The sequence below is a fragment of the Anguilla rostrata genome, chromosome 15 (assembly GCF_018555375.3).
Source record: "Anguilla rostrata isolate EN2019 chromosome 15, ASM1855537v3, whole genome shotgun sequence".
NCBI lineage: Eukaryota > Metazoa > Chordata > Actinopteri > Anguilliformes > Anguillidae > Anguilla > Anguilla rostrata.
In genome coordinates, this window is record NC_057947.1 from 31,612,835 (window position 1) to 31,638,248 (window position 25,414).

The window sequence follows — 25,414 nt, forward strand, 5'->3', positions numbered from 1 at the left end:
GGGTTGAGTGAGGAGGTGACGGCACTCTCAGGGTCTGATGTGAGTGTGTGCGTGCATATGTGTGTCCGTCCGTGCGTGTATGTCTGGGTGTGTGTGTGTGCGCGCGTGCGTGAGTGCGTGTATGTCTGGGTGCGCGCGTGTGTGTACATATGTGCTGATGCTCCTCTCCCATGATGCCTCAGGAGAAGGTGTGGCTGAACGTGGATAAGAGCCTGGAGTGCATCGTGCAGCGCGTGGACAAGCTGCTGCAGCGGGACCGCCTCCACAGCGACAGCAGCGAGGACGTCTTCCTCACCGACCAGCAGGGCGGCGCCAGCAAGAAAGGTAACCGGAGGACCCGCGCCTTCTGGATCAACCCGGAGAGCATGGACGAGCCCGCCCCGCCCACCCCACCTCCGCCGCGGCCATCCTCACTATTTCCTTCATCACCATCACCATCGTCATCATCGCCATCAACCTCCCTGCCTGCCCCGACCCCTGCATGCCAGCACGCGTCTCACAGAAACTCCTGTAGGTTTTCATTTCCTTTTTCTTTTTTTTTTAATTCACACTTTTCTTTGCTCACTTTTCTCCATTTCCCCATTTTGTGTGGTTCAGGAAGGCTAGTTTCAGTCGTCTGCAGAAAGAAGTGCGTTTCAAGACATTTGTTTCACCGGTTCAGGATTCTAAACTGAAACCAAAGACAAGTTGTACCGTTTTATCAGCGATAGCACGCGATACGCTTGCACAGACGGAAAAAAAAAAACCATTCGTTAATGTTTCCAGTTTATATCAAATCAGCGGTTACTCAACTTCAGAAATATGTCAGGAAAACAAGCCTTTCGTTTTATTTATACATTCAGAGATAAAAATGAGTCTTTGTGCCAAATGTTACTTAAGAAAAGAGAGTGCGCTCAGCCATCTGAGATGAAGGGGTCTGAAACTGAAACTAATGTAGCCGAGGTGAACCTCGCTTGTGACCCTCGCTCAAAAATTATCACAGGGAGGCTGATCTCATCGCTGACACGTTTCACAACTGAAAACACGCTCCATTATGTTACCCGCGAACTGTGCACAGTGCACGGAGTGTAGCACAGTGGGTAAGGAACTGGGCTTGTAACCAAAAGGTTGCAGGTTCGATTCCCGGGTAAGGGCACAGCCGTTGTACCCTTGAGCAAGGTACTTAACCGAAATTGCTTCAGTATATATCCAGCTGTATAAATGGATACAGTGTAAAATGCTATGTAAAAGTTGTGTAAGTCGCTCTGGATAAGAGCGTCTGCTAAATGCCTGTAATGTAATGTAATGTAATGTAATATTTGGGCACGGTTAAACAATGAAGTGGCCTGTCCCCCTCGCTTTAGTCAGAACGAAAGGCACTTCCTCCGGAACCTTTCAGGGGTGGGACCACGCCCCCTGCCTGTCAGACTCAGAGCACGACCTGAGGCGAATACCGTAGAGCTTTAACATCAGCTCTCTGTTCCCTGCTGAACTCTGGGTAGCTGGTGCCCCCACACTCATCCTTTAAAACACGCATGTTTATCCCTTCTCTCATTTTCATCTTCCTCCACTTTGGTCTGCATGTGTCCGGGCACCTCTCTGTCGGTGGTGGTTTCCTGCAGTGCTTTTCCTGTGTAGTAAATCTTTTACAATCCCACCACACACATCGTGGATTTCGTATGCTGAGACAACAATGTTCTAGAGAACTGTATTTAGAGAGCTGTATTTTTTATAAAAGTATGTATGTGTTTAGAATAGGCAAATCGATAAAACAGTGTTTTTCCGAGACGTTTCAGGTTATGCATAGCAACTGACTCTGAAACTGGGTGTCATTGCCATTTTGTTTTCAGCATTTTAAATGTTTCTTTATCAGTGCTTGTGCAAGTTCTGTCCAAGGCCTGCAGCTATTACTGTGGCTTTGCAGTGTTTTACAGCTCTGCTCCCTCCACTGCTGGGCCACCTAGTGGTTTAACTGTTACACTGCGCTCCCATTAGGCCCTGCGCGTGTGCGTGCGCTCTGTGCTCTGATTGTGTGTGTGCTCTGATGGTGTGTGTGTGTGTGTGTGTGTGCGCGCTTGTGTGCGCTCTCTGTGTTCTGATGGAGTGTGTGTGCGCGCGCACTCTGGGTTCTGATGGTGTGTGTGTGTGTGCGTCTGTGCGCATGTGTGTGCACGCGCTCTGTGCTATGATGGTGTGTGTGTGTGTGCGCGTGTGTGTGCGTGCGCTCTGTGCTATGATGGTGTGTGTGTGTGTGGTTGTGCGCATGTGTGTGCACGCGCTCTGTGCTATGATGGTGTGTGTGTGTGTGCGCGTGTGTGTGCGCATGTGTGTGCACGCGCTCTGTGCTATGATGGGGTGTGTGTGTGTGCGCGTGTGCGTGCGCATGTGTGTGCGCATATGTGTGCGTGCGCTCTGTGCTCTGATGGTGTGTGTGTGTGTGTGTGCGCGCTCTGTGCTCTGATGGTGTGTGTGTCTGTGTGTGCGTGCGCTCTGTGCTCTGATGGTGTGTGCGCTTGCTGTGGCAGCCATTGGCTGCTTCCTAACTCTGCATGTTGCACCTCCCCCCCTTGTCTAGATGACAGCGCCAGTGCCGAGGATGTCTCCCCAGGTAAGAGCTCTGTGCATCCGCCCTGTTTCAACCCCGCCCCTTCCCTGTGCCCACCCCCTCCTCTGTAAGCCCCGCCCCTCCCCTGTCCCCACCCCCTCCCCTTTAATAGCTCCGCCCCTCCCCTGAAATAGCTCCGCCCCTCCCCTATCCCTGCCCCCTTCGCAGCTACAGCAGTGCTTCTCTAACTTTGGCTAATCCCCCCCCAGCAGGCTGCAGCGCTGGCTGCCTCTGGCTCAGTCGCCCTCTCAGTATTGTTTGTATTTACTATCTGCCCTCCTGCCCAGCTCTGGTGTGTGATTATATTTTTAGCAGATCAGCTCAGTTAATATGAGAGTAGCGGTTGTGCCCCAGTTAAGGGGGCGATTTTTATGGAGTCACTGAAGTGCCGTTTCTTGATTGGAGCGCGGACGATGGTTCACATCTGAGTGTATTATAGGGTGTGTGTGTGAGTGTGTGTGTATGTGTGTGTAGTGTGTGTGTGTATGCGCGTGTGTTTGTCATGTCAGTGTATGTAGTGTGTGTGTGTGCGTGCTGTGTTTGTGTGTGTGTGTGTGTGTATAGTGCGTGCGTGTGTGTGTGTGTTTGTCGTGTCAGTGTGTGTGGTGTGTGTGTGTTTGGGTGTTGTGTTGGTGTGTGTGTGTGAGACAGTATGTATAGTGTGTGTGTGTGTGTGCGCGTGCTGTGTTGGTGTGTGTGATAGTGTGTGTGTTAGAGCGTGTGTGTGTGTGTGTGTTTGTCGTGTCAGTGTGTTAGAGCGTGTGGTTGTGTGCGTGCTGTGTTGGTGTGTGTGTGTGTATATATATATGTGTGTAGTGCGTGCGTGTGTGTGTGTGTGCGTGTGTTGGTGTTGGTGAGTGTGTGTGTGCGTGTGTATATATGTGTGTTTGTCGTGTCAGTGTGTGTTGGTGTGTGTGCGTGCTGTGTTGGTGTGTGTGTGTGTATATATATGTGTGTAGTGCGTGCGTGTGTGTATGTGTGTGTGTAGGTGAGTGTGTAACCCCTGCGCTCTCCTGCAGGTGAGTGGAGTGAGGCTCTGTACCCGCTGCTCACCACGCTCACCGAGTGTGTGTATATATGTGTGTTTGTCGTGTCAGTGTGTGTTGGTGTGTGTGTATGTGTGTGTGTAGGTGAGTGTGTAACCCCTGCGCTCTCCTCCAGGTGAGTGGAGTGAGGCTCTGTACCCGCTGCTCACCACGCTCACCGAGTGTGTGGCCATGATGAGCGACAAGGCCAAGAAGTCCATGGTGTTCCTGCTCATGCAGGACAGCGCCCCCACCATCGCCATGTACCTCACCCTGCAGTACCGCCGAGACGTGGTCTTCTGCCAGACGGTCAGTACGCCGACCGACCGCACACGCAACGTACCGAACTCGCGCCTCACACGCTAGCGTCATGAGCAAAGATGGCCGAGGTGTTATAGTGATGAGTGTGGTGTTGTTATAGTGATGAGTGAGGTGTTGTTATAGTGATGAATGAGGTGTTGTTATAGTGATGAGTGAGGTGTTGTTATAGTGATGAGTGAGGTGTTATAGTGATGAGTGTGGTGTTGTTATAGTGATGAATGAGGTGTTGTTATAGTGATGAGTGAGGTGTTATAGTGATGAGTGTGGTGTTATAGTGATGAGTGTGGTGTTGTTATAGTGATGAGTGTGGTGTTGTTATAGTGATGAGTTATAGTGATGAGTGAGGTGTTGTTATAGTGATGAGTGAGGTATTATAGTGATGAGTGATGTGTTATAGTGATGAGTGTGGTGTTGTTATAGTGATGAGTGAGGTGTTATAGTGATGAGTGTGGTGTTATAGTGATGAGTGTGGTGTTATAGTGATGAGTGATGTGTTATAGTGATGAGTGAGGTGTTATAGTGATGAGTGAGGTGTTGTCATAGTGATGAGTGATGTGTTATAGTGATGAGTGAGGTGTTATAGTGATGAGTGAGGTGTTGTCATAGTGATGAGTGAGGTGTTGTCATAGTGATGAGTGTGGTGTTGTTATAGTGATGATTGTGGTGTTGTCATAGTGATATGTAAAAATGAGTGATGCTTTTGGTCTCCCTCAGCTGACAGCGCTGATCTGTGGTTTCACCATCAAACTGAGGAACTGTCTCCATGACAACGGATTTCTGAGACAGCTCTATACCATCGGCCTTCTGGCACAGTTTGAGAGTCTGCTGAGCACCTACGGTAAACACCCACTGCTGTGTTTGTGTGTGTGTGTGTGTGTGTGTGTGTGTCTGTACGCGCGTACTCATTGTTGGGTGTGTGTGTGCGTGTGTCTGAATGTGCGTGCATGCGTTCTCATGGCTGTGTGTGTGTGTACTCACTGGTGAGTGAGTGTATGTCCGTACTCATGGCTGTGTGTGTGTACTCATTGGTGTGTGTGTTTGTGTGTGTGTGTGTATGTGCGTTCTTATGGCTGTGTGTGTGTACTCATTGGTGTGTGCCCTGCAGGAGAGGAGCTGTCCATGCTGGAGGACATGAGCGTGGGCGTCATGGACCTGAGGAACGTGACCTTCAAAGTGACACAGGCCACCTCTAGCTCCGCCCCCGACATGCTGCCCGTCATCACCGGCAACCGGGACGGCTTCAACGTGCGCGTCCCGTTGCCGGGCAACATGTTCGACGCGTTGCCGCGGGAGATCCAGAACGGCATGCTGCTGCGCGTGCAGCCCGTGTTGTTCAGCGTCGGCATCAACGAGCAGCAGACGCTGGCCGAGAAGTACGAGCGATCCGAGAGCGGTCGAGTTGACTATCTTGCATTGAACACCATCTTGTGGTCACTTCATTTCTTTAGGGCTTCAGAGTGTATGCTGCTGCAGAGCCCGTGCTAATTTCACTCCCCACAGCTCACAAATGGTAAATGGACTGCATTTATATAGCGCTTTTATCCAAAGCGCTTTACAATTGATGCCTCTCATTCGCCAGAGCAGTTAGGGTTAGGTGTCTTGCTCAAGGACACTTGAACCCAGGCGGGGTTGAACGGCACCCTCCGACTGCCAGACAATCGTCTTACCCCTGACTATGTTGCCCACAAACTGCACAGGAAAGCGGAAAGTGTCCACCCCCCCCCCCCCCCAACACACAAATCTTCACACCAAGGTTCCGCCTCTGATCCATATCTCTCTGTCCCAGAGAGAGCCGCTGTGCTCAAGGAAAGTAGCACCCTTCACGCCAGGGTGTGGAAAAAAAAAAAAAAAAAAAAAACGGTTTTCAGCTGTGAAAAATTGCTGAAATCGCGTGCTGCTGATCCTCATTTGAATCTAAACGATAGCACACACTTACCACAGACAACTCACGACAGGCTGAAGATAGCCAGCCCATTAAAATGCAGATAGGGCGTCGGAAGAACAGACGATCTGAGATTTCAGTTAGCCAGCCTGGCTAAAACAAACTAAAAGAGATTAGCCCAAGCTCAAGCGTATTTTTAACTCAAACATGCCACAACTCCATTAGGAAATACGAGATGCACAGAACGCGACTACAGCTTCAATTCAGCAGATAATCACAGAAACAAAACTATTTATCGGGCAACCAAAGTCGAGTTTCACTGCCGTAGGTCTTAATTGTCTGATAAATGCAGCAGCTGATGTGAGCAGTTTCGCAACACATGAGAACAGGCTTTAAATGCACTGACCAGTGGCAGCAACAACTAAACTTTAATCAAACGTGCTTTCCTGCTGCATCAACAGGCCTTGTCTTTCATCAGTGCACTTGAGCTGCTGAATTTGGGTTTCAGAATGACACTCAGCCAATCAGATTTGACCAATGTCTTGTTGACACACAGGTAGATTTGGGTGCTTTCAAAACGTAGGCCGCCTTACGTCAATATTTTTGGATGCATGTGAGGAAGGAAATATTTTAACCCCCTGTCCCACCATCACTGAAATTATTGAGGGAGATGTAATGTGTATAGTATAATGTTACATTGACAGAAGTATAGATCGCATTGTCCTTAATATTGGGGGTGCAGTGACCCTATCCCAGCAGATGTAATTATTGACTTCACCCTCGTAGCCTGCCTATGTTGTGTTTAATCTTTGTTTTTCTTTTCCGTTGAAGGTTTGGAGACACGTCACTGCAGGAGGTTGTGAACATGGAGAGCTTGGCTCGGCTGAACTCGTACTTCGAGCAGTTCAAAGAAGTCCTGCCCGAAGACTGTGAGTCACGCTCGAATTTTCATTTCATTTGGCTGGAAACCTGTCTGGGAACAGCGCACTGATCTCAGCCCGAGGGACCGGTGCCGGGCTTCTTAGCACACGGCTGAAAACGAGCACTAAACAGCATCGCTCAGTTTAATCTGTCTTCAGTCTGGGTGCGGCTCCATAAGATGCCCCCTGTTCCTAACCTTAAAGTTCAGCCCTGTCTTTATGCAATGAGTCATGATACTTTTCATCAGTTCTCCACAAACAACCAAATGTATGCATTCCCAATATTTTTGTGCCATTTGCAAGGATGAGATAGGAGGATGGAGAAATTGAGGCAACAAGTATTAGGAATGCCCTCGCAGCATGGAACGTCCTTGCTTAGCGAAGCGTCGGTTTGAAGTGACGTCAACAGGCGTGGCAAATGTGGAGAGGTGGACCCACAGGTGGATCATTTATGCGTCACACATTGCAAAAAAATATTCTGCAAAGGCAGCGCTTGTGCATCCTCACTGAAGCGTCCTCCAGGTGCCTCCTTGCTCCTCCAAGGAGCACTGAACGGATTTGAACATCCTTAAAAATGGCCGACCTCAATCGGTGCTCTGGTCCCGCGAGAACTGAAGAGAAGAGGATGTATAAAATAAGCGATTGGAATGAACGCTTGTGTGTCTCTCTGCCTCCCCAGGTCTCCCCGGGTCCCGCAGTCAGACCTGCCTGCCAGAGCTGCTCAAGTTCCTGGGGCAGAACGTCCACGCCCGCAAGAACAAGAACGTGGACATCCTGTGGCAGGCCGCGGAGGTAAGGGCGAATCCCGCCCCCTCTCCCTGAACGGGACTGCACACCTGGGCCACTTCAGATCCCCTCACTGGGGAGTCCAAAGAGGAAGCAGGCTGGATATTACCTTAATTTAAATGCCATGAATCCTGCAATGGACAGTGTGCCCGTGTCCCTATGAGCAGTGTACAGTTTAGGAAACATAAGTAATGAATGTAAAGGCTGTTACCTCAAAATAAAATTAAATGCCAATCGAAGCTATATACACCATAATTTTAGACTAAAAATACAAATTCAAGCTATCAAGGCTCAATAATTTGACACATTTAAGTCTGAAGAAGACTTTGCTGCACTGAAATGTGCAAGCCGCCTCTGTTTTTGGTGGCGGTTTCTGTAGGCTATTTGGCATTCAGATATACGCACGTTCTCTTAATGTAAATAGGGCATGACCCAACTGCTGAGGGGCCACAGGTTACCCAACACTGCCGTGATGTTTGTACCAGCCAGGGTGCCTGTTTTACATGACATGTTCTTATTTTTTTAGCTGCACTAAAGGTGCCTTAGGTGACTCAGGTGCATTAACTGTCTTCACTACTGCTTGTATTTTTTTCCATAGACTGCGTTGTTGCCGTTCTCGTTGTGTTAGTGTTAATCAGTTTAACCATCAGGGTCCAAGTTGAACTATGCGGTTGTTCCCTGCACTTGGACCGGTACTTCTCTCTAGGGGTTTCGTCATACTTGTTCCTGGTTATGGTTATACACTTTGTAGTACGTCGCTCTGGATAAGAGCGTCTGCCAAATGCCTGTAATGTAATGTAATGTAATGTAAAATGTCAATTTAAGGTCACTGGGAGACACGTAGGTCGCATCAGGTCGCAGCTGTGATGTCACGTAAACACCCGGCTTGCCGATTGGTCCAAACCGTGGTCTCTCTCTCTCTCTCTCTCTCTCTGGGTCGTCAGGTCTGCCGGAGGCTGAACGGGGTGCGGTTCACCAGCTGCAAGAGCGCCAAGGACCGCACGGCCATGTCGGTGACGCTGGAGCAGAGCCTGATCCTGCAGCACGAGCACGGCATGGCCCCCCAGGTCTTCTCCCAGGCCCTCGACTGCATGCGCAGGTAGGCGTCCCCGCCGCTGCCCGTCCAGAATTCTAAAAGGGGGGGACGGGGGGGGCGATTGCTAAGGCGACTGTGTTAGTTTTAGAAACATAAAAGTGCACAGTCCCCTAGCTGTGGACTGGACTCCCAGGTCAAAGAAAGGTCGCGGTCAGCCTACTATTGCGCGAGCGGCGACTGTGCATGTGATGTGATTTTCGTATTCGTCAGGAGCTGGATACGCCCGTCAGAGCGTGGGACTGTGTTATTTAACTCTTGCCAGTGTATTCTAACGTAGAGGGCTCCACAATTTCAAGTAGGCATGAGAAACAGTGCTGGCACAGGCATTATCAGGAGTCATTTGGACCGCGTCTCGTCAAGCTAGGTTTCCTGAGCGTTCATATCATGTGCAGAAGTTTTTGGTTTGCGGTGGATTTATTTTTAAAAATCCGCCTCCCACAATGTACGCTATCAGGACGGTAATAACGAGGTGGCACGTTCCCTTAAAGGCTCAGATTGAGGTCGTCTGGGATACGGGTCAGTGTCGTTGCGATTCCACGGGCAAGCCGAGGTCCATTGTGGCTCCGTGCCTGATGCATGCTGGGAAGATATGTAAATGCATGGCTAGAGACTAACCCCCACTCTCCTGTGCTCCCTTGTCTGTCGAACATGAAGCACAATCGCACGGCTAATAGTTCTATGGTTTTTGGGTGTTTATTGTCTTTTAACAACGGCTGTTTTTGCTCTGTCCCGTTTGCTTTTTTCGCGGTCGCGCCCTCCGTGTTCCTGCTGCCCCGCCGCCCTGGCCACCTCCAGCGAGGGCTGTCGGCGGGAGAACACCATGAAGAACGTCGGATGCCGCAAGTACGCTTTCAACTCCCTGCAGCTGAAGGCCTTCCCCAGGCATTACAGGCCCCCGGAAGGGACTTTCGGCAAAGTGGAGACCTGATTGGACAGTCAGCCTCCGGACCCAACCAATGGTGGCAGGAGGGGAAAAAAGAAAAAAGAAAAAAACAACACGATAAAAGGAAACAAAATGCCCCAGTGCAAAAGCACCCTTAATGTGATAGAAGTGACAGGTTCTGTGATAGATATGCATCCTTAATTCTGACATCCATGCAGACTCTTGAAATGTGTATATATATATATATATATATATATATATATATATGAAATACAAACACGCCAGTAACATTAGTTCAAACCAAAGGAATATCTGCTTCAGATCCCCCCCCCCCCCATCGTCACTACCTAACTGTAGATAGAGCATGCTTCTCTCTCACGCACAGGCACAGGCACAGAGGAACAACAGTCAAAAGTTTGGTCAGACTCATGTGCATCGATGGCAGGCATCACACAGTCACTGTTGTACGTCTTGCTCTGAGCTGGACGGCTAACCCTATTGGTGCAGTGGAGGAGGGAAACGAGACACGCAAATGGGTATCGCTACGGCAACTGCTCTACTGCCGCGGAAAGGGGCGGACTGGTTTGCCCGTCTCTCCCCCGACTGTGCTTTGGCGGTCGTGGTGGCTTCGACAGCTCAGACAGATACAGCGGCGTTGACAGCTGTGTTGCAGGCACCAGGGTTGTTGTTTTTTTTCTGCTGCTGTGGAGGATCCTTGAGACTCTGAGCCAACCAGTGTGGCCACAGGCACAGCCTGGCCGCTCAGGCGGCGAGCCAATCAGAAGAGTGAATGAGGTCGAGCCACAGATTAGACACAAAACAGGGGTTTAGCCCCAACGTTCCTTCCGTCAGCTGTAAGTCCTCACTCTTGGTGGTTCCAACGCTCTCTGCACTGCAATAGTAGATACCAATATTCTGTCTTAAGTCATGCCCTTTTATGGATATTGACCAAGAGCCACCAAATCATAATGTTTCGAGCTTCAGTGGTGGCAAGAGGCACAACTGTCAATGTTATTAATACGGAACTGACCATCTGGTGAAGATAAGCATCTGTGGTTGAACTCTGAATGACCCTGCATTAGTATCCTTTCCTACAGGGTACAGATTTGAGCTGCAAGTATGGGTATGGTGACTGCAAATTAACCTTAAAATATCCAGTAGGACAGATCTTCTGTAGACTCTTATAATACCATGCTGTCCATTCTCAAAGTTGGAAATCTCTATTCAGTGCTCCCAGTGGTCAGTTTAAATCGTGACCACTGGTATTGGCGGTCTGCATATACAGATGATAACGACTGAACACTTGAGAAGCCCCAGTGGTGAAGTGAGTACAGGTGGCACAGGCCCCGGTCCTGGCCCAGGAAGTCTTCAAGGTACCTCCACAGGGGACAGGCTGACCCAAGAACAGTCCTGGTGCGGTTATCGTACGCTGCCCTTGAAATTAATATCTGGCCTGTGGTGTCAGTCAATAGTGATACTGCACACGTCTCCACAGTATCTACTGAAATCCTCTTTCTGGTTTCGGTGTCCTGGCTTGACTCCCAGATGCAAGAATTATGTCTCGACACAGACTGCATATTTGGATTTTTTTGGTTTTCAGAGATCATTTCTCCAAAAAAAAATTTTTTTAATATAAAAAAACACGTCCCCCTTGGCTTGCTGAGCTGGAGGTAGCGCCATGGCCTTGTGCCAGTTGAAATGTTCAGCTCCTGAAGAATAAGGGCGAATTGGCTGAGTGGGTCCCAGCCCGTTGGGTTCCGTGTGCCCTGGCCAAGTGCTGTACTCTTGGGTTGAGTCACAGCACACCTCTTATGCCCTATTTTTCCCCCCCATCATGCACTGCTGCTGCTACTGGTTTAGCCTATCAGAGCCACCGCAGGATCCGGCAGCTTCTGGAACCAAACGGCTGCAACTTCCATTCTAAAGGCCGGCCGACCAATCGGGTCTCTTCCAGCATCTGTCGCTCTGGACGACGCCAACATCCTGTTTGTGGCCCTTTGCAGAGTCCAGAGGACTGCCAGAAACAGGAAGGTGCTCAGGTGGGTTAGCCCTCCATTCGACCCATTGGCTCACCCTGCTGCTCGTTAACCTGAGCTGTAAGCACACTGGTAAATCCTACCCAGAGTACACTGCACCCCCCCCCCCCCCAAATGTGTCCAAATATTTCATCTCTGGCAAAAAAAAACCTGTGAAGTACACCCAAATTGATAGCAGTCTGCACACAGGTTCAAACACATTCTGATCATATACAAATGCAATTCAGGTGACACTGTACAATGGATACGTGCGCATGTTTTTATTTTACATAGAAAGAGCAAGGGGGGGGGGAGGGGAAGGGATCTATCAGGCTTGGAACATATTGTGAGTATGTTGTCTTTCCAAAATCACCAGCGCGGTTGCGGGTGAGACTTAGAAGGCCATCGCAATCCAGTCTCATATCATACAAAAATCCATACGGTCCTGAGTATCAGACCCCAAACTGGGATAAGAGCGTCTTGCGTAAATATGCCTTAAGCATATCCTCGTCAGCCTGCAGCCACGTAGGCAAGCCTGCGTTTAGTACACAGCCCTCAGTGGAGCCGCAGTAACCCCCGTTTGAGAAGCGGCAGGCCGTGTGACCCCTCATTTCATTCTTATTTGTCTGGAAGGGAATAGAGCCCCCCAAAATAAAGCCAATGTGAAACTGCTCCGATTGCGCTCTGTTTCTGAGCTCGTTTAGCATTCAGGACACACTGACTACACCGTTGCCACGGGATACTTCTACAGGGGCTTGCTTTCAAGCAGGAACACGCGCTGCTCAGAAACGGCCACACGCAGTACTGGACTCCCGGGGTCAAACGAAGGTCACGGTCAGCCTGCTAAATGTTGCAAGGGAAAAGATAGCAGCGTTGTTCGTTCCAACGGAAGACGACCGTGGTGGCGGCTGTTTGGGATATTCGTGTTGTGTTAGTTTTAGAAACATAAAAGTACACAAGTCCCCTAGCTGTGGACTGTTTTAATGACATCGTAAAATAGTTTAAAAGGACACCACCTCGGCTCATTTTTACAAAAGGGAAGGAATAACGAGGCTGCCGCTTTGAATACAGCGTAAATTACATCGAGACTTCGGTAAAATATCCACAACGGGAGGCTATTTTCACCTTATGTAAGCGTATCAAAACCACCGTTGTGTATCCTAGCTAAGTACTGCCCAAACGTATCTGTTCCCTCAGAATGCACATCCAGGTTTACACAGCTGTGGCACGGTCGTCCCACCAAATTAATTTGTGCTTAAAGTTCACTTTAAAGTAAAATTTAATTTACTAATCTAAATGTGAAAAGGAGCAGTGTTTTTGCCTTAGTAGGAACGGCTTTTTTTTTTTTTTTTTTTTCCTGTCTTTAATAGAGTCGACTCAAGTCTATAAAAAAAAAAAAATATGACTACTGCTTCATTAGACTGAACCGGCATTTAGAATTATATTATTGATATGGGAATCTCAAGACTGATGTAATGGGGTCATAACCTATAGCAGGCAAATGCTTTGAAATACTCAGACGATGATCAGGTGATAACTATGTATTTATTCTCAATGGGACATTAAAAAGTGTCTTAACTTTAAATGCATGTAGCGCAGCTTCCCGTATAAGTGTACTTTTATACAGGGGTACCAATGCGCTGCATAAAGCAGATCCTATCAGTGACTGCAACCGTGGAATGCAGTCTGTGTGGCATCACTGTCTGCCATTTCCCTTCACATTTGTTTTTTGTAAATAATTGAAACCATATTTTTTTGTCATTTTAGATCACATGTATTTTTTTTGTTTGTTTGTTTTTGCTTTTTATGTTTTTTTATACATGTGCACTGTTTTAATTTAATAAATATGACGTCACATATCTGACGCGGTATATGCACTGTATGCGATGTATTTATTTGTTCTGTGGATTGTTGTACTCACGACAGGATAGGATATCTCCCCTCACGCTCCCGTTTATAACCAAGCTATTAAAAACATTCTGAGAGTTCCCGTTTCCTTGTTTTTTTTTTTTTTTTCCTTTTACTTTTTCGCACGCTTGTTTTTGTCGCGAAATATGAAAAAAAGCATCAGCCGTTGAAATCACCAGAGGTGATGTAACAAAATTAACTGAAGTTATTTTGTTGTGATGTCGTGGCTTCCCCTCCGTGGAAGGGTGGAAGGCGGAGAATGCAAACAGCAAACTTGAGTGCACGGGGGGGGGTCAGGGGGGTCCTCATTAGAACGGCTTATTTGGAATGCAGTAGGGCCAGTGTGCAAACGGAGCGTGCACTTCCTGTTGAGCTACACCGTCACAGGGCGAAAAACATATTTTTCCCCAACGAAAAATCTCAGTCTAAATCCACGCTACAAATATGCCCGTCTCAGTCAGCAGCTACACCAAGATAAGTCTTTTCAGTCCTTATAAATGCAGTGTGAAGAGAAGAAAGAAGATCCACGAGTAGAGGTTTTCACAGCATTGGAATTGTTTAGAAAATTTGTCTAACGCAGCTGAAAGTGGATGTCGCCAAACGACTCATCTCCATACCTGCAGTTCGGATATTGACCCCAAGAACCGCAATCATAGGGCGGGCATGCCCCACCAGAAAATGTTTTTTTTTTTTAATTAATTTTTTTTAAGAACACTGAAATGATCATTTCTCGGGCATTCTTCAGAGAAAGTACTTTAAGACATTGATTGGCTCAATCCCAATCACAACATGAAATACCTATTTTTATTACATGAAATTATTTTTTTAATTGTCATACTGTATTATTGGGGAGGGGGGGTGTTTGGCCTGTTTTGTATAAATGGGGCCGGGGGGGGGGGGGGGGTGTATTTATGTGTATTTCTATATCCATTCAAATGGTGCCCTTGCCTGGAGGGAATGTTCATTTCAGGTCAGTGGGGAAAAGGGGAGGGTAGGGGGGTTGGGGGAACAGAATAACGTGAGTGCTTTTTTTCCAAGGACAGACTGATCATTCTGATCTAGCACAAATGTCATGTGACAGGCTACAATAAATGTATGACGGGAGGACCGTAGCATGTAAAAATCATGTTCACAAGCACTGAGACAATTAATGAATGGGCACGAAGCCTATAATTCACACCACATGAACTCGGTAATGTACGCCCATGGTAAGAGGTTATTGAAAGTCCATTACCAAAGTAATGAGTGCTTACAGGCTTCAATAGTCAAGATTCCTTCAGTATTTTGTAATATCTGTGCGCAATGATGGGTCGCTTTATTGCGCACAGATAACCAGTTCTCATATTGCTCACAAAGATTAATTTAGACCTCACTCCGTGTCCCACCTTTTATTGCAGTTTGTAGCCCGAGTCTTCACGTGAACTGTAATAAGATTCCTCGCAAGCATCTGAAACATTTTAACGACTTAAAGGGCACAAGGAGTTATGCAGGAGATAGGGCCTACATTGAAGCAGAACTGGAGTATAAAAATCAACATTCGGACAGCAACGCTTCGTTCTCGTCCTGGGTTGTAGGCGCTCATGTTGAATGGCATGTGTAATGGCTCTAAGATACTACGGAACGCGACTGTGGACGCCAATGCAATCTCACTTCTCGCAAAGGTCCTGCAGGTAAGCACAAAAAAACTCCACAGTGAATTAAAATGTTTTTGAAAATTCGTGGATTTTTTTTATTCCAAGAAAGCTACAGGCTACAACTCATATCTACTACTACCGTACCCTATTTGAGCCCACATCTAATGTCTGCACGCCGAGACACGAGCTAAACCAAAGATATTAGAGAGGGGACGCTGGCTATCTTTGTCTGCAATTTAAGCCTTTCCCAAAATGGCGTCTTAAATCCGAATATAAACTATATCTAGGATTAGGCTACCGAGGAGCTTCTAGACACGTGCACGCATGATTCCAATTGCGTTGTGTAATTTGCTGAGACAACTGAATGGATGAGGGGGGGGGGAAAGTCCCAGAACACAACTGAACACGAGTGAGCTCGGCTAATTTCGGAGATTGTGTAACGAGCTGTAAACTGATTTAGCCGACTACTGATAAATGATTGAATGCCCTCTCGAAAGATTTACAGCTATGCAGCTCATCGGTCTTTAAAGTTTCACATTCAGATTTGCCCACTAGGCTAGGCTACAGTAAAGTTTTGTTTCGGCTATCGGGTCGTGTTGACAGCAACACGCAAAAGGGTTCACATTGGCTGCACACAGCATACATCATACATCGACTTTCGCTGCGAATGACACACGCAATGGTTAGTCCGTGTGCTGAACCAAATGTACAGGTTCAGTCAGTATTAAAATTAAAAGCCATTGACATAACATTTCTTTTTATTGATCCTGACTCCTCCCCTTGCCCTACCACCGGCTTAAAGGTTTGCGGCAGCCTGGAACAGTTCACTGACAGTCGGAAATCAAGGGATCTACGCCGGTTTACCTAGCAGCCGAACTCAGTCTTACTCTACTCCAGGTAAGTTACGTTTTCATTAACGAGAAAGGGCGTGTCACAACTTCATTCGAAATAATGCAAGACGGGTCTGTCTTGGGCGTCGGATTTCAAATTTCAAAAACACTAGGTTTAAAACGCGGACTATCGGCGCCGTTCCGTCATTGCAATAGTAATGTCCATAAATTTGAAGGCGAAGTTCACTCCTGCTGATACGCCTGCATAGATAGCCTAATGTCTGTCGTGTCCCAGAGAGAACACGTGACCCGCTACGCTTCTTCGGTTACTGAAATACACTATTGCTTCTGTAAATCAGGTTCTTCTTTTTCAACTGTTGCAAGTTTCTATTGCGTCCGTGCACATTATTAGCCGCAAGAAGTTTCAGAAAAATGAACATTAAGAAGCGGGTTAACCTCGTGGTGGACTGTGTACATGGGGTGTCTGATGTCACTGAAAAGGGCCGGCATGGGTCCAGGCTTTCGACCTTGATTAACTGCATTAAGTTAGATTACATTACAGGCATTTCGCAGACTCTCTTATCCTGAGCGACTTGCACAAGCTTTGCATTGCATTTACATTATATTGAATAAATATATACTGAAGGTTAAGTACCTTACTCGAGGGTACAACGGCAGTGTCCCACCCAGAAATCCAACCTTGTGATCATATAGTTACAAGACCAGTTCCTTGCCCATTATACTACACTGCCGTCCATTAGCACTGAGCTAGAACCAAAGAATGGACGCACGATGTTGTTTTCGGTTGCCATAACGTGCGTGCATTCGCCCGGCCCTTTCCCCCCTCGCAGCCAGGGCAGGGACCGGGATCGCCATGGTGAAGAAGCTGCTGGTGGATGTGGACTGTGGGGTGGACGACGCCCAGGCCATCATGATGGCGCTGGCCGCCCCCGACGTGCAGGTGCTGGGCATCACCTGTGTCAGCGGAAACACCACCGTGGACAACGTCTGCAGGAACTCGCTGCGCGTGCTCAAAGCCTGCGGGCGACTGGAGGTACGGGGGGCCAACCCGAAGCGATGCTCCTCGCGGTTCGTTCGTAGCCTGGCAGCAAACGAACCCATGTTTTAGTTCTCTAAAGATGCAATATGCACGACTGCTCACATTTTCACAGTTTAAAAAATAATTGTTTAAGTGGGAATGTGCCCGGTGTACTGTGGACGCAGCAGACCATACTTTACAAGCGCGTCAGTCATTTGTATCCTACTGACCACAAAAGCCAGCTATTCAGAAATTCTGTTACTTCCCTGTTTACATGTTAACCGTCTAACAGTGGTGTGGATGGAGTAAGTACATGCGGTGTTCATTTTTAACACGAAGGACAACCTGGAAAATAAGTCTGCGCAAATAAGAAGAGGCCCAGGTGTTTGCCCGATTTATTTTTTGTGCCGTGTTTTTCTAAAACTTGTTTTTACGGTTAGTGTGTGGAATCGCATTTTCTAAAGGAGTCAGACAATTCGAGTTTTGTGTTTTCTGCCCAGTGGAAGCATGTGATATGTGATTGCAGGGTCTTACTTTGGTAAGCAGAATAAATCACATGCCAAACAGAATACGAAGAAGGTTTTTAAACCAGCTGTTTCTCGTGTTCGATGGGAGTGTAAAGGGAAAACATTATCCTGCTCATAACTGTTTCCGAGATCTCTCCATTCAGAGGTCGTGGGGGAGGGGGGGGATTAGGGACTAATCTGATCAGGTTCTGTTCATGTATAAATGTTGGGACCCCACGCAGTCCATCCTGGCTTCAGATCCAGTGGATCTAGTGCTGTTAATTTTCTTGCTTTTACACGTTCTGGTATTTTGTGTGACATTCCTTATCCACAATGTGTGAAATTAATTTCTTTCCTCATCATATTTTTTTTTTCTTTTTGAATGCAGCCACATTCCTCTTTTGCAGCCAAGCAACCGTTTCTTTGCAATGTTATCAAGTGGCTTTTAGTGAATCTTCTGTTCTGTCATTCATTCATAAAGTTCTGTCCTGTAAGGCAGTTTTCTATTCACATGACCCCCACACCAAAACTCCACCCCCCACCTTCCCCCTCCTCCAGGCAGAACGGGTTCTAATATCTCCGGGGGTTCCATATTCCAGATTCCAGTGTTCCGGGGAGCCTCCAAACCAATTTTGGGGAACGCCCTGAGCGCGGGACACTTCCACGGGCAGGACGGGCTAGGAGACGCCCCAGACTCCCACGCTCCCAGCTCAGAGATGATTCAGAAGGAGGGGGCGGTGGCGGCCATGATCCGGATCGCCAGGGAGCACGCCGGGGAGGTGGGCGACCGGCAGTACCCGAGCACTCGAATCTACACCAATTAGTTTCCGCTAGCCAAGGGATTCTGCTCAGAATCTCTCCCAGCATGCATGCATGCAGGTCATGTGACATGCCAGGCTACTCATTGTTACTCATGTGTTAGTATATTGCCCATGGTGACCAATGTGCTGTGCATGAGTCAAGAGAATCTCGCTTTAAGCTAGTAACTTAAACGAGGACGTTGCATGTTTCCCTGTCTGGATAACAGGTTTCCCTGGTGGCCACTGGCCCTCTGACAAATCTGGCCCTGGCGGTGAGGCTAGACCCCACATTCCCAGAGCTACTCAAGAGCCTGTACATCATGGGGGGCAACACTGACTGTGAGATCTCCATCTTTCCTTCATCCTTTTCTCTGTACTTCTGTGGTGCTGAATGGTGATTGGCTGTCATAGTACAAATGGTGTTAAAGTGCTATTGTCCTGTCTTATTTTGAGGTATTTGCAATGCTGGACTCCTGGACCATTATTTATTTATTTTTTATTCTCCTAGCTGCAAGGGCAGAAATATGAAGTCACACCTCCTTGAAAATGTGAATAGGGACACGCATAACCCTGTTAGAGATGCCAAGAAGCCGAACGTAGCAGAAGTCGGTCAGATCGAGAATCATCTTGGCGGTTTGGCCAACTATAGCAACTGTTAGGCTACCGCAATCAGTGTGATCGTAAACATACATTTCCAAAGTGGGGAAAAAAGAAACAACAAGAAAAACACAATGCAATCAAAAGACCAAATTCTTCTTGGATCAAGAATTAAGATTGGAATTCATCTTGCCTCATCCTATTGCTAGTCATTATTACTCTTGATATCACTAATTACTTCATGATCCACAAATAAATGCAGCTGATCCACAAATAAATTTAGCCGATTCATATTTGTGCATCGCCTGTCGCTTGCATTTATTTGTCTAGTCCAGCCAATCACAATTTAAGACATCCTTTTGCCAAGGCCCACATTACTCCGATCAATCACAGCACGTAGGCCTATACAGTTCAGGATCATGTTCAGCTGTGATAAGACAACTGCTTGGCTGAGAAGATGCAATGGCTCTCTCTTTGACAAACGAATGAAGCATTCAAACCTTGAACCAAAGCGAAAGCACGGAATCATTCCTCAAACTAAACTGCTTCAGATCTCTGGAAAGCATTGTCAAGTCCCTATCAAATAAACATTAAATAAATAAATAAGTCTAAGACGTTGAAGTGGCCACAGACAACGACCTCAGGCAAGACGGCAGACAAAACAGTATCAGTCGGGCAAGATGCTCACTGACCACTAGATGCTCACTGCCAAAGAACTACTGAAAAATAGTGAAACATATAGCCTACAAAATATTAAATCATTGTTCTTCTATACATACAAATTAACACAGCCTACGTACATATGCCCCCGTACTAAAAAAGTAAAGTCAGTGTTACTTTTGACTCCAAATAATTAGTCTAGAGCAAGAGCACTATATGAAAACCATAACAGTTGAACAACATCACACACAGCTGTTTTTCCAACTACCATTTACATGAGAAAAACGGTTTAGTGTTAGTCTATCCGTTAGTGTAATAAATTATACGTTTTTTGTTTTTGACAGTTGTATATATCGCTGTAAATATTTGTTGTTGTTATTGTTGCTGTTCTCGTTAGTAATTCCCATAAATTATTCCAGTACTTTCTTTAAATATCTTTGCTGGCTAGCAGTAGCTCCGACCACCTTGAAAAGCCCACAGGCTAGCAGTGACGTAAATAAAGTTAGCAGCAGTGTTACCTTGTTGTGTTCGCAAAATAATTTTATCGGTTGCAAAGTGGCATTGGAATTCATTGGACCCAGTGCCGTTTAAGAGAGACATGTGTCCGGATAAAAACGTCCGGACAGATTTATACGCCAGTTTAAATCACAGACTGTGACAGGGACGGTTATGTGAAACTCTCATTCATTTTCTCCAAAGATAAAATATGCTTTGATCCGGAAATGCATATATGGGTACAGGTTTTGCTCTGCGTTACGTCAGACTTCTGAGATCCATACAAATGTGTTTGGCAATGTCTCAGCACTGCCCCCGATAGGTTTTTTTCCCCCATTGCAGTCAATTGAAGTGGCAAGGCCTTTTCTGTGAGCGGTATTACTGTCTTTGTGCTCATATTAAACGCAAATACTACAACCATTTAACCCACAAAACACAATGTACATTCAGAAACAGCGTCAACAGTTATCAATATGAGCAACAAAACATCAATTAGCTAGGTGATTGGACTAGCACGGCTACAATGGTGATGATCAAAACCATGTAGGCCTAAACTAGTTCTAAAGGCAGGGTGCAGTGAAGTAAAACGGACACAAGGCAAAAAAAAAAAACGCGCTATAAAGTACTCTGACTGGGGGGGGGAAAGAGGGAAAATAGCTTCAGCTGCACTGATGACGTGTAACCGCTAACATTAGCTAGTAGCATCATAGCTGTGTGTCAACTCTGCGGTCACTCACCAAAAGCGGTCCAACTCGCCAGAAGTTCTCAGACCACATCTCAATCTTCTGCCGACCTCAGTCAATTCTGCTCCTCCTTATCTGTTCCCGGTACACACGGTATGCTCAGTCAGAATCTCAAGGTTGTGGTCCTTTTTTTAAAATAATTATTTGTATATTCTTCCTCGCCCCTCTCCGCTGATGGATTGATTAATCGTTTCAAACTCAAGCACGTTTTTGAAGTGGGCGTGGCTAATGACGTTCAAAATTGAGTCCAGCTGTAATTGTAATATATTGGTCCATTTAAAAATTCATGAAATCCAATACCTACGTAATTTTCCGACACATGATTTCACTGGGAGCTAAACTAAAAGTTGCATTTCATATGCTGTGCACCAGTTAGTTCACATGGTTTTTCGTCATAATTTCTATTAGGCAATTTGTTGGTCCTTGCGTATTTTGTGTTTGCGTACATGCTAATACACATTGATAATTAGTAATGCGCCAGGAGCTATAATGTTATCAGACTTGGAGATTTGAATCAAAGTTTGGTACTAGTTGTCTTATTGGTACAAGCCCGTCCGTATCTGACAGCACATGGCAACTCCTTGAATCGTGTTCTGCTCTCCCATTAGTCTTGCCAGTTCTTTGTCACGGTGATGGTTTTGCGTGGCTGATTTACAGATAATGCACGTTTGTGTGTGTGTGTGTGTGTACAGCTCGAGGAAACACCACAGTCTGTGCCGAGTTCAACTTCGCGGCTGACCCGGAAGCCGCGTACGTTGTGCTTAATGAGTTCCTGTGTCCCACCTACATTGCGACCTGGGAGTTCACCTGTCGCAGCAAACTGCCCTGGGTGAGTGGCACTACCAGAGGGCTAACTTTACTGCTTCCTGTGAAAGGGAATCTTTTAATGATTGAGTGAGGAGGGTCTGTGTAGATGGGAAATGAGACAAACATGTGGTAACTGTGTATATATGCCAGGAAGTTGTATAATCTACCACAGATGCTGACCTATACTCTTTGGCTGGGTTACCACATAGGCTACCAAGGTGCCAGTTTAGGGCCCAAACTTCAGCAGGGATTACGGGTGAAGGAAAAAGTACAGGTGAAGAAAACATGGAGTTTCAATTTGAGGGCAGAAGGGCTGGTTTTTAATGGGTACTGGGTGAGAGGCCTGCAGTCTCTCAGTGTTGTGTCCCCGGCTCCTCCCCGCTCCTCCCTCTCTCCTCACCATCTCCTCCCTGTCTCCTCTGCCTCCCGGCTCCTCACCATCTCCTCCCCGCTCCTCCCTCTCTCCTCCCCGCCTCGTCTCCACTCTACTCCTCCCTGTCTTCTCTCCCTCCCTGCTCCTCCCCGCTGCTCCCCGCCTCCTCCCCGCTGCTCCCCGCCTCCTCCCCGCCCCTCATCCTCTCCTCCCTGTCTCCTCCCCTCAGGAATTCTGTCACGGGTGGCTGGCCCAGGACACGGAGAAGGCGCGCTTCATGAAGCAGATCTTCCGCCACAGCATGGAGGCGTCCTGCGGCGGCCATTTCGATAAGGAGATGGTGGCCGGCCAGGGCTTCGTGTCCTGCGACTCCTACGCCATGGCGGCCGCCATCGACGACGCGTTCGTGACGGCGTGCAAGCGGGTGGCGGTGACCGTGGAGCTCACGGGCACTCACACGCGCGGAATGATGGTGCTGGACAATCTGGAACTGCTCAAGAAGAAACACAAGGCCTTTGTCTTGGAGGAGGCCGACCTGGAGAGGTTCAAGGCCTTAATGATGGCCGCTTTGAAATAAGGCCGTGTGGAAGGGAGCCAGGATAGCGACACCTCGATTGAACAAGGCCGGTTGAATTACAGTTGATCTGGACTGTCGCTTGTTAGCCAAGATGCGTGTTGCATTAGATCATTGGTGAGGTACCCTTGTATGTTTTCCATAAATTTTCCATTTCATCCTTGATTTTAATTAGATGTGTGTCTAAACCAGTTCAATGCGCACAACCAAATAGCTAACGTATGTTTAGCATTGTTAGGCCGAATGGCCTATTCTCATCATTGTTATTTTTTCTAATGTGTACGGTACCAATCACTGATTCAACTCTTTACAGCAGCTTAATAACCATGGACTTTAACATTCCAAGAATGACAGAAGTTTCAGAATATTGAAGAACTGAGCCAACACTAAAATGTTTTTGATTTCTGTAAGACGCATATCATGATACATGATTTTCTCCAGACCACGGCTTTGGTTTGTCAGAGCAGTAATATAACATGGAGAGCAACAAATATATGAAGATTGTTTTTTAGGCCAAGGACATGTGTGTCTTCAACAACACAGTGTCAGTGAATTGCTAAATGTAGGCTTTTTCATTGAATGCATTTCTAAAATTGTGAAAATGTTTTACACCGAATAAAGATTAATCTTAGTCTGAAGGTTTCTCCTTTCAGTGCTTTATTTTAAAAAGGATACTACAGAGCAGTAACCAGAAGAACAGGAACACCTTCATTACTCTGAACTGAAATATTTCACACCTGAACATAGCTGTACAAGCACCTGAACTATAGCCACAATCACAGAACACCCCCGTTTACTGTGCAACCGAGGCCCCCTGGTACTTTGGATTCAAGAAAACCCCATGACAACAATAAAATCAGAACACTCTGAATGTAGCACTCTCAGTACAGCTGGGCTCAGGGCAGGAGCAGCTCCCCCTTGTGGCATTCTGAGGAATTTCCAGTCGCTAGTGGAATTCTCCACAGCTGAAACGTCTACAGAAGTAGGCCATCTATTCATGCCGAAGGCACGCACGCATAGGCCGTCACATGAACTGTTTCCCATTATGCAGGTTTTGTAGTCAAGAGGAGCATTTTTACATTAAATAAAAAGCTGTAGCTCGACTCATTTTCTCAGCCGTCCCTTATTTTTAACGAGGAGCTGCGCTCAACATCCCTCACATCAGAAAAGAAAGTCATAAACGTGTGGAAAAATAAAAGAAAACGCTTGTTTTTTTTAAATCTCTCACTGCGGGGATCGTGCCCTATTGGGCACAAAATGAACTTCGCTTCAAGTCATACATATTATTTACAATGAAATCCAGTATTCAGGTCAGTGCTGGTATTGGTCAATATCCTTTTCGTCCTCGAAATCGTGATCTGGTATCGAGCTGAAAAAACAAAAAATAAGAATACAGAATGTTCATTTAAAGGCCTAAAAAAATCTAAAAAGTTTAAGAATGTATGCTGTCAGTTACATCTTACGAATGACAAAGTAATCTGAAATACTGGATCTATATGGGATCTAGTCCTTGATCTCATACAGATCTCAGCTGCACTGCAGTGTACTGTAAAAGTCATTCCCTAACAGTGCGCTCCAGTTGAAGCATTCCACATCCTTTGAGGTACTCAAGTCATGTGTTATCCACAGAAGCTCTTAATTTCTACCAGGGCTACTCGACTCCAGGTCCTGCCGGCCACAGTGTCTGCAGGTATTTGCTTCAACCGTGCGCAACGCCCGATTTCACTAATGAACTTAGGCAAGGAGGCGAAATAATTAGTCAAAATCAGGCGGTGCAGCGCACGGTTGGCACGAATACCTGCGGACACTGCGGCTCGCAGATGAGGAATCAAACAGCGCTGATTTATGCAAACAAACCTTTTACAGGACAAATGGAGATAACATAGTTTGTCAAGACGGTACAAAAGCAGTTTGAGACACAACAAAACCTCATAAGGCACAGACAGAAATTTGGCTGGGTGGGTTTGGGGGATTTGAAATTTTGAACTAAACTGACCAACTTCGGACTGGACAAAATGATCAACCGGTGGGTTTCCAAATATTATGTAGCCCAGATAATTACAGTGCGCTATTATGCCAATTTTACTGTAAATACAAGTTGATACACTACAGTAAATTAAAGTTTATATTTATGCGTTTAAAATGGTATGGGTGATCTGTACACAGTATTTAAATAATGTATTTTTTCGCTCTTCTTGACATAGATCCTTTGTCGCCCTCATGTGGCAAAAATAATTCCCACAGGCGTGCACTTACCATTGACCTTTTGCACTCAAAAAATGACACTTGCAAAGCTTTGCAGTGGCCTTCCTTCAGACATTCACTTGGTGATTTCCCCTCCTGGGAACGGACATCACAAGAGAATAAAATAACATAACTAAATAAGTCATTCATATTATGATCTAAGAAGCATGAACTTCAGTAAATATGCACATACGTCAGCTTCAGCGCCCCTTGCACTGGTTGGTTGTAAGAATTACACTATATTAAATACAATATTTAGCATACTAACAACTACAAATAGAACTATATCATGGTTTACCTTCAAAACACAATCGTGTTGAAGGAGACACGATTTGAAGTCCTCTCTTATTCCAGAACATGCTCTGTTATCTTCTTCCTTTTCCTCGTAATACTTGGGCATTTTTCATAAACGACCAAATGTCACTTTATCTAATGTATTTGAATATGACAATAACCTGAAACCTACTGTAAAGGAACTAACCCATCAGTTTTTTTCTAGCTTTCTAACGAAACATCTAGCAAAAAGCTTGTTACGAAAAACACAGCCATGTAATCTCACTGTTCGCAAAGCATCATGGGATAGAGGAAGTGCGTGTGCACCCTAAAGGTTCCGGGCATAGACATATATATAGTTCCGGGTATATTCCCCCTCCCAATTGTTAGTAGGATCTTGATTAATTCAAATCTTTATA

The 25,414-nt window shown here is 46.5% G+C and overlaps 3 protein-coding genes and 1 long non-coding RNA gene across 5 annotated transcripts in view; 2 read left to right on the forward strand and 2 right to left on the reverse strand.

The window, feature by feature from the left end:
- Positions 1–13,497, forward strand: part of inpp4aa (inositol polyphosphate-4-phosphatase type I Aa) — a 52,306-nt gene extending 38,809 nt beyond the window's left edge. Inside the window, exons 18-26 of the mRNA XM_064311922.1 lie at positions 183–510; positions 2,555–2,587; positions 3,746–3,918; positions 4,645–4,768; positions 5,036–5,303; positions 6,644–6,741; positions 7,412–7,524; positions 8,463–8,617; positions 9,410–13,497. Of these exons, the coding sequence (XP_064167992.1) occupies positions 183–510; positions 2,555–2,587; positions 3,746–3,918; positions 4,645–4,768; positions 5,036–5,303; positions 6,644–6,741; positions 7,412–7,524; positions 8,463–8,617; positions 9,410–9,542 (1,425 nt within the window). The 3' untranslated portion in view covers positions 9,543–13,497. The remainder of the gene's footprint in view (positions 1–182; positions 511–2,554; positions 2,588–3,745; positions 3,919–4,644; positions 4,769–5,035; positions 5,304–6,643; positions 6,742–7,411; positions 7,525–8,462; positions 8,618–9,409) is intronic.
- LOC135241458 (uncharacterized) lies at positions 9,283–20,939 on the reverse strand. Its single transcript, XR_010325996.1, has 2 exons — positions 20,719–20,939; positions 9,283–9,555 (listed from the first exon to the last, which is right to left on the reverse strand). It is a non-coding gene; the product is annotated as an uncharacterized LOC135241458 (long non-coding RNA).
- si:dkey-4e7.3 (uncharacterized protein LOC402865 homolog) lies at positions 14,820–23,116 on the forward strand. 2 transcript variants are annotated; one of them, XM_064311918.1, is made up of 7 exons: positions 14,820–15,090; positions 15,857–15,951; positions 16,736–16,938; positions 18,029–18,208; positions 18,457–18,568; positions 21,417–21,553; positions 22,134–23,116. In XM_064311918.1, exons 1-7 carry the CDS (start codon positions 15,008–15,010, stop codon positions 22,479–22,481), a joined length of 1,158 nt encoding a protein of 385 aa, XP_064167988.1. In that variant the 5' UTR covers positions 14,820–15,007; the 3' UTR covers positions 22,482–23,116. The 2 variants fall into 2 exon arrangements, with proteins under 2 accessions (XP_064167988.1, XP_064167989.1); XM_064311919.1 differs by lacking the exon at positions 14,820–15,090 and adding an exon at positions 15,454–15,736.
- LOC135241455 (cytochrome c oxidase assembly factor 5) lies at positions 22,739–25,329 on the reverse strand. The gene is made up of 3 exons (XM_064311921.1): positions 25,021–25,329; positions 24,735–24,818; positions 22,739–23,847 (listed from the first exon to the last, which is right to left on the reverse strand). Exons 1-3 carry the CDS (start codon positions 25,120–25,122, stop codon positions 23,806–23,808), a joined length of 228 nt encoding a protein of 75 aa, XP_064167991.1. The 5' UTR covers positions 25,123–25,329; the 3' UTR covers positions 22,739–23,805.
- Between the last annotated feature and the right edge of the window lie 85 nt (positions 25,330–25,414).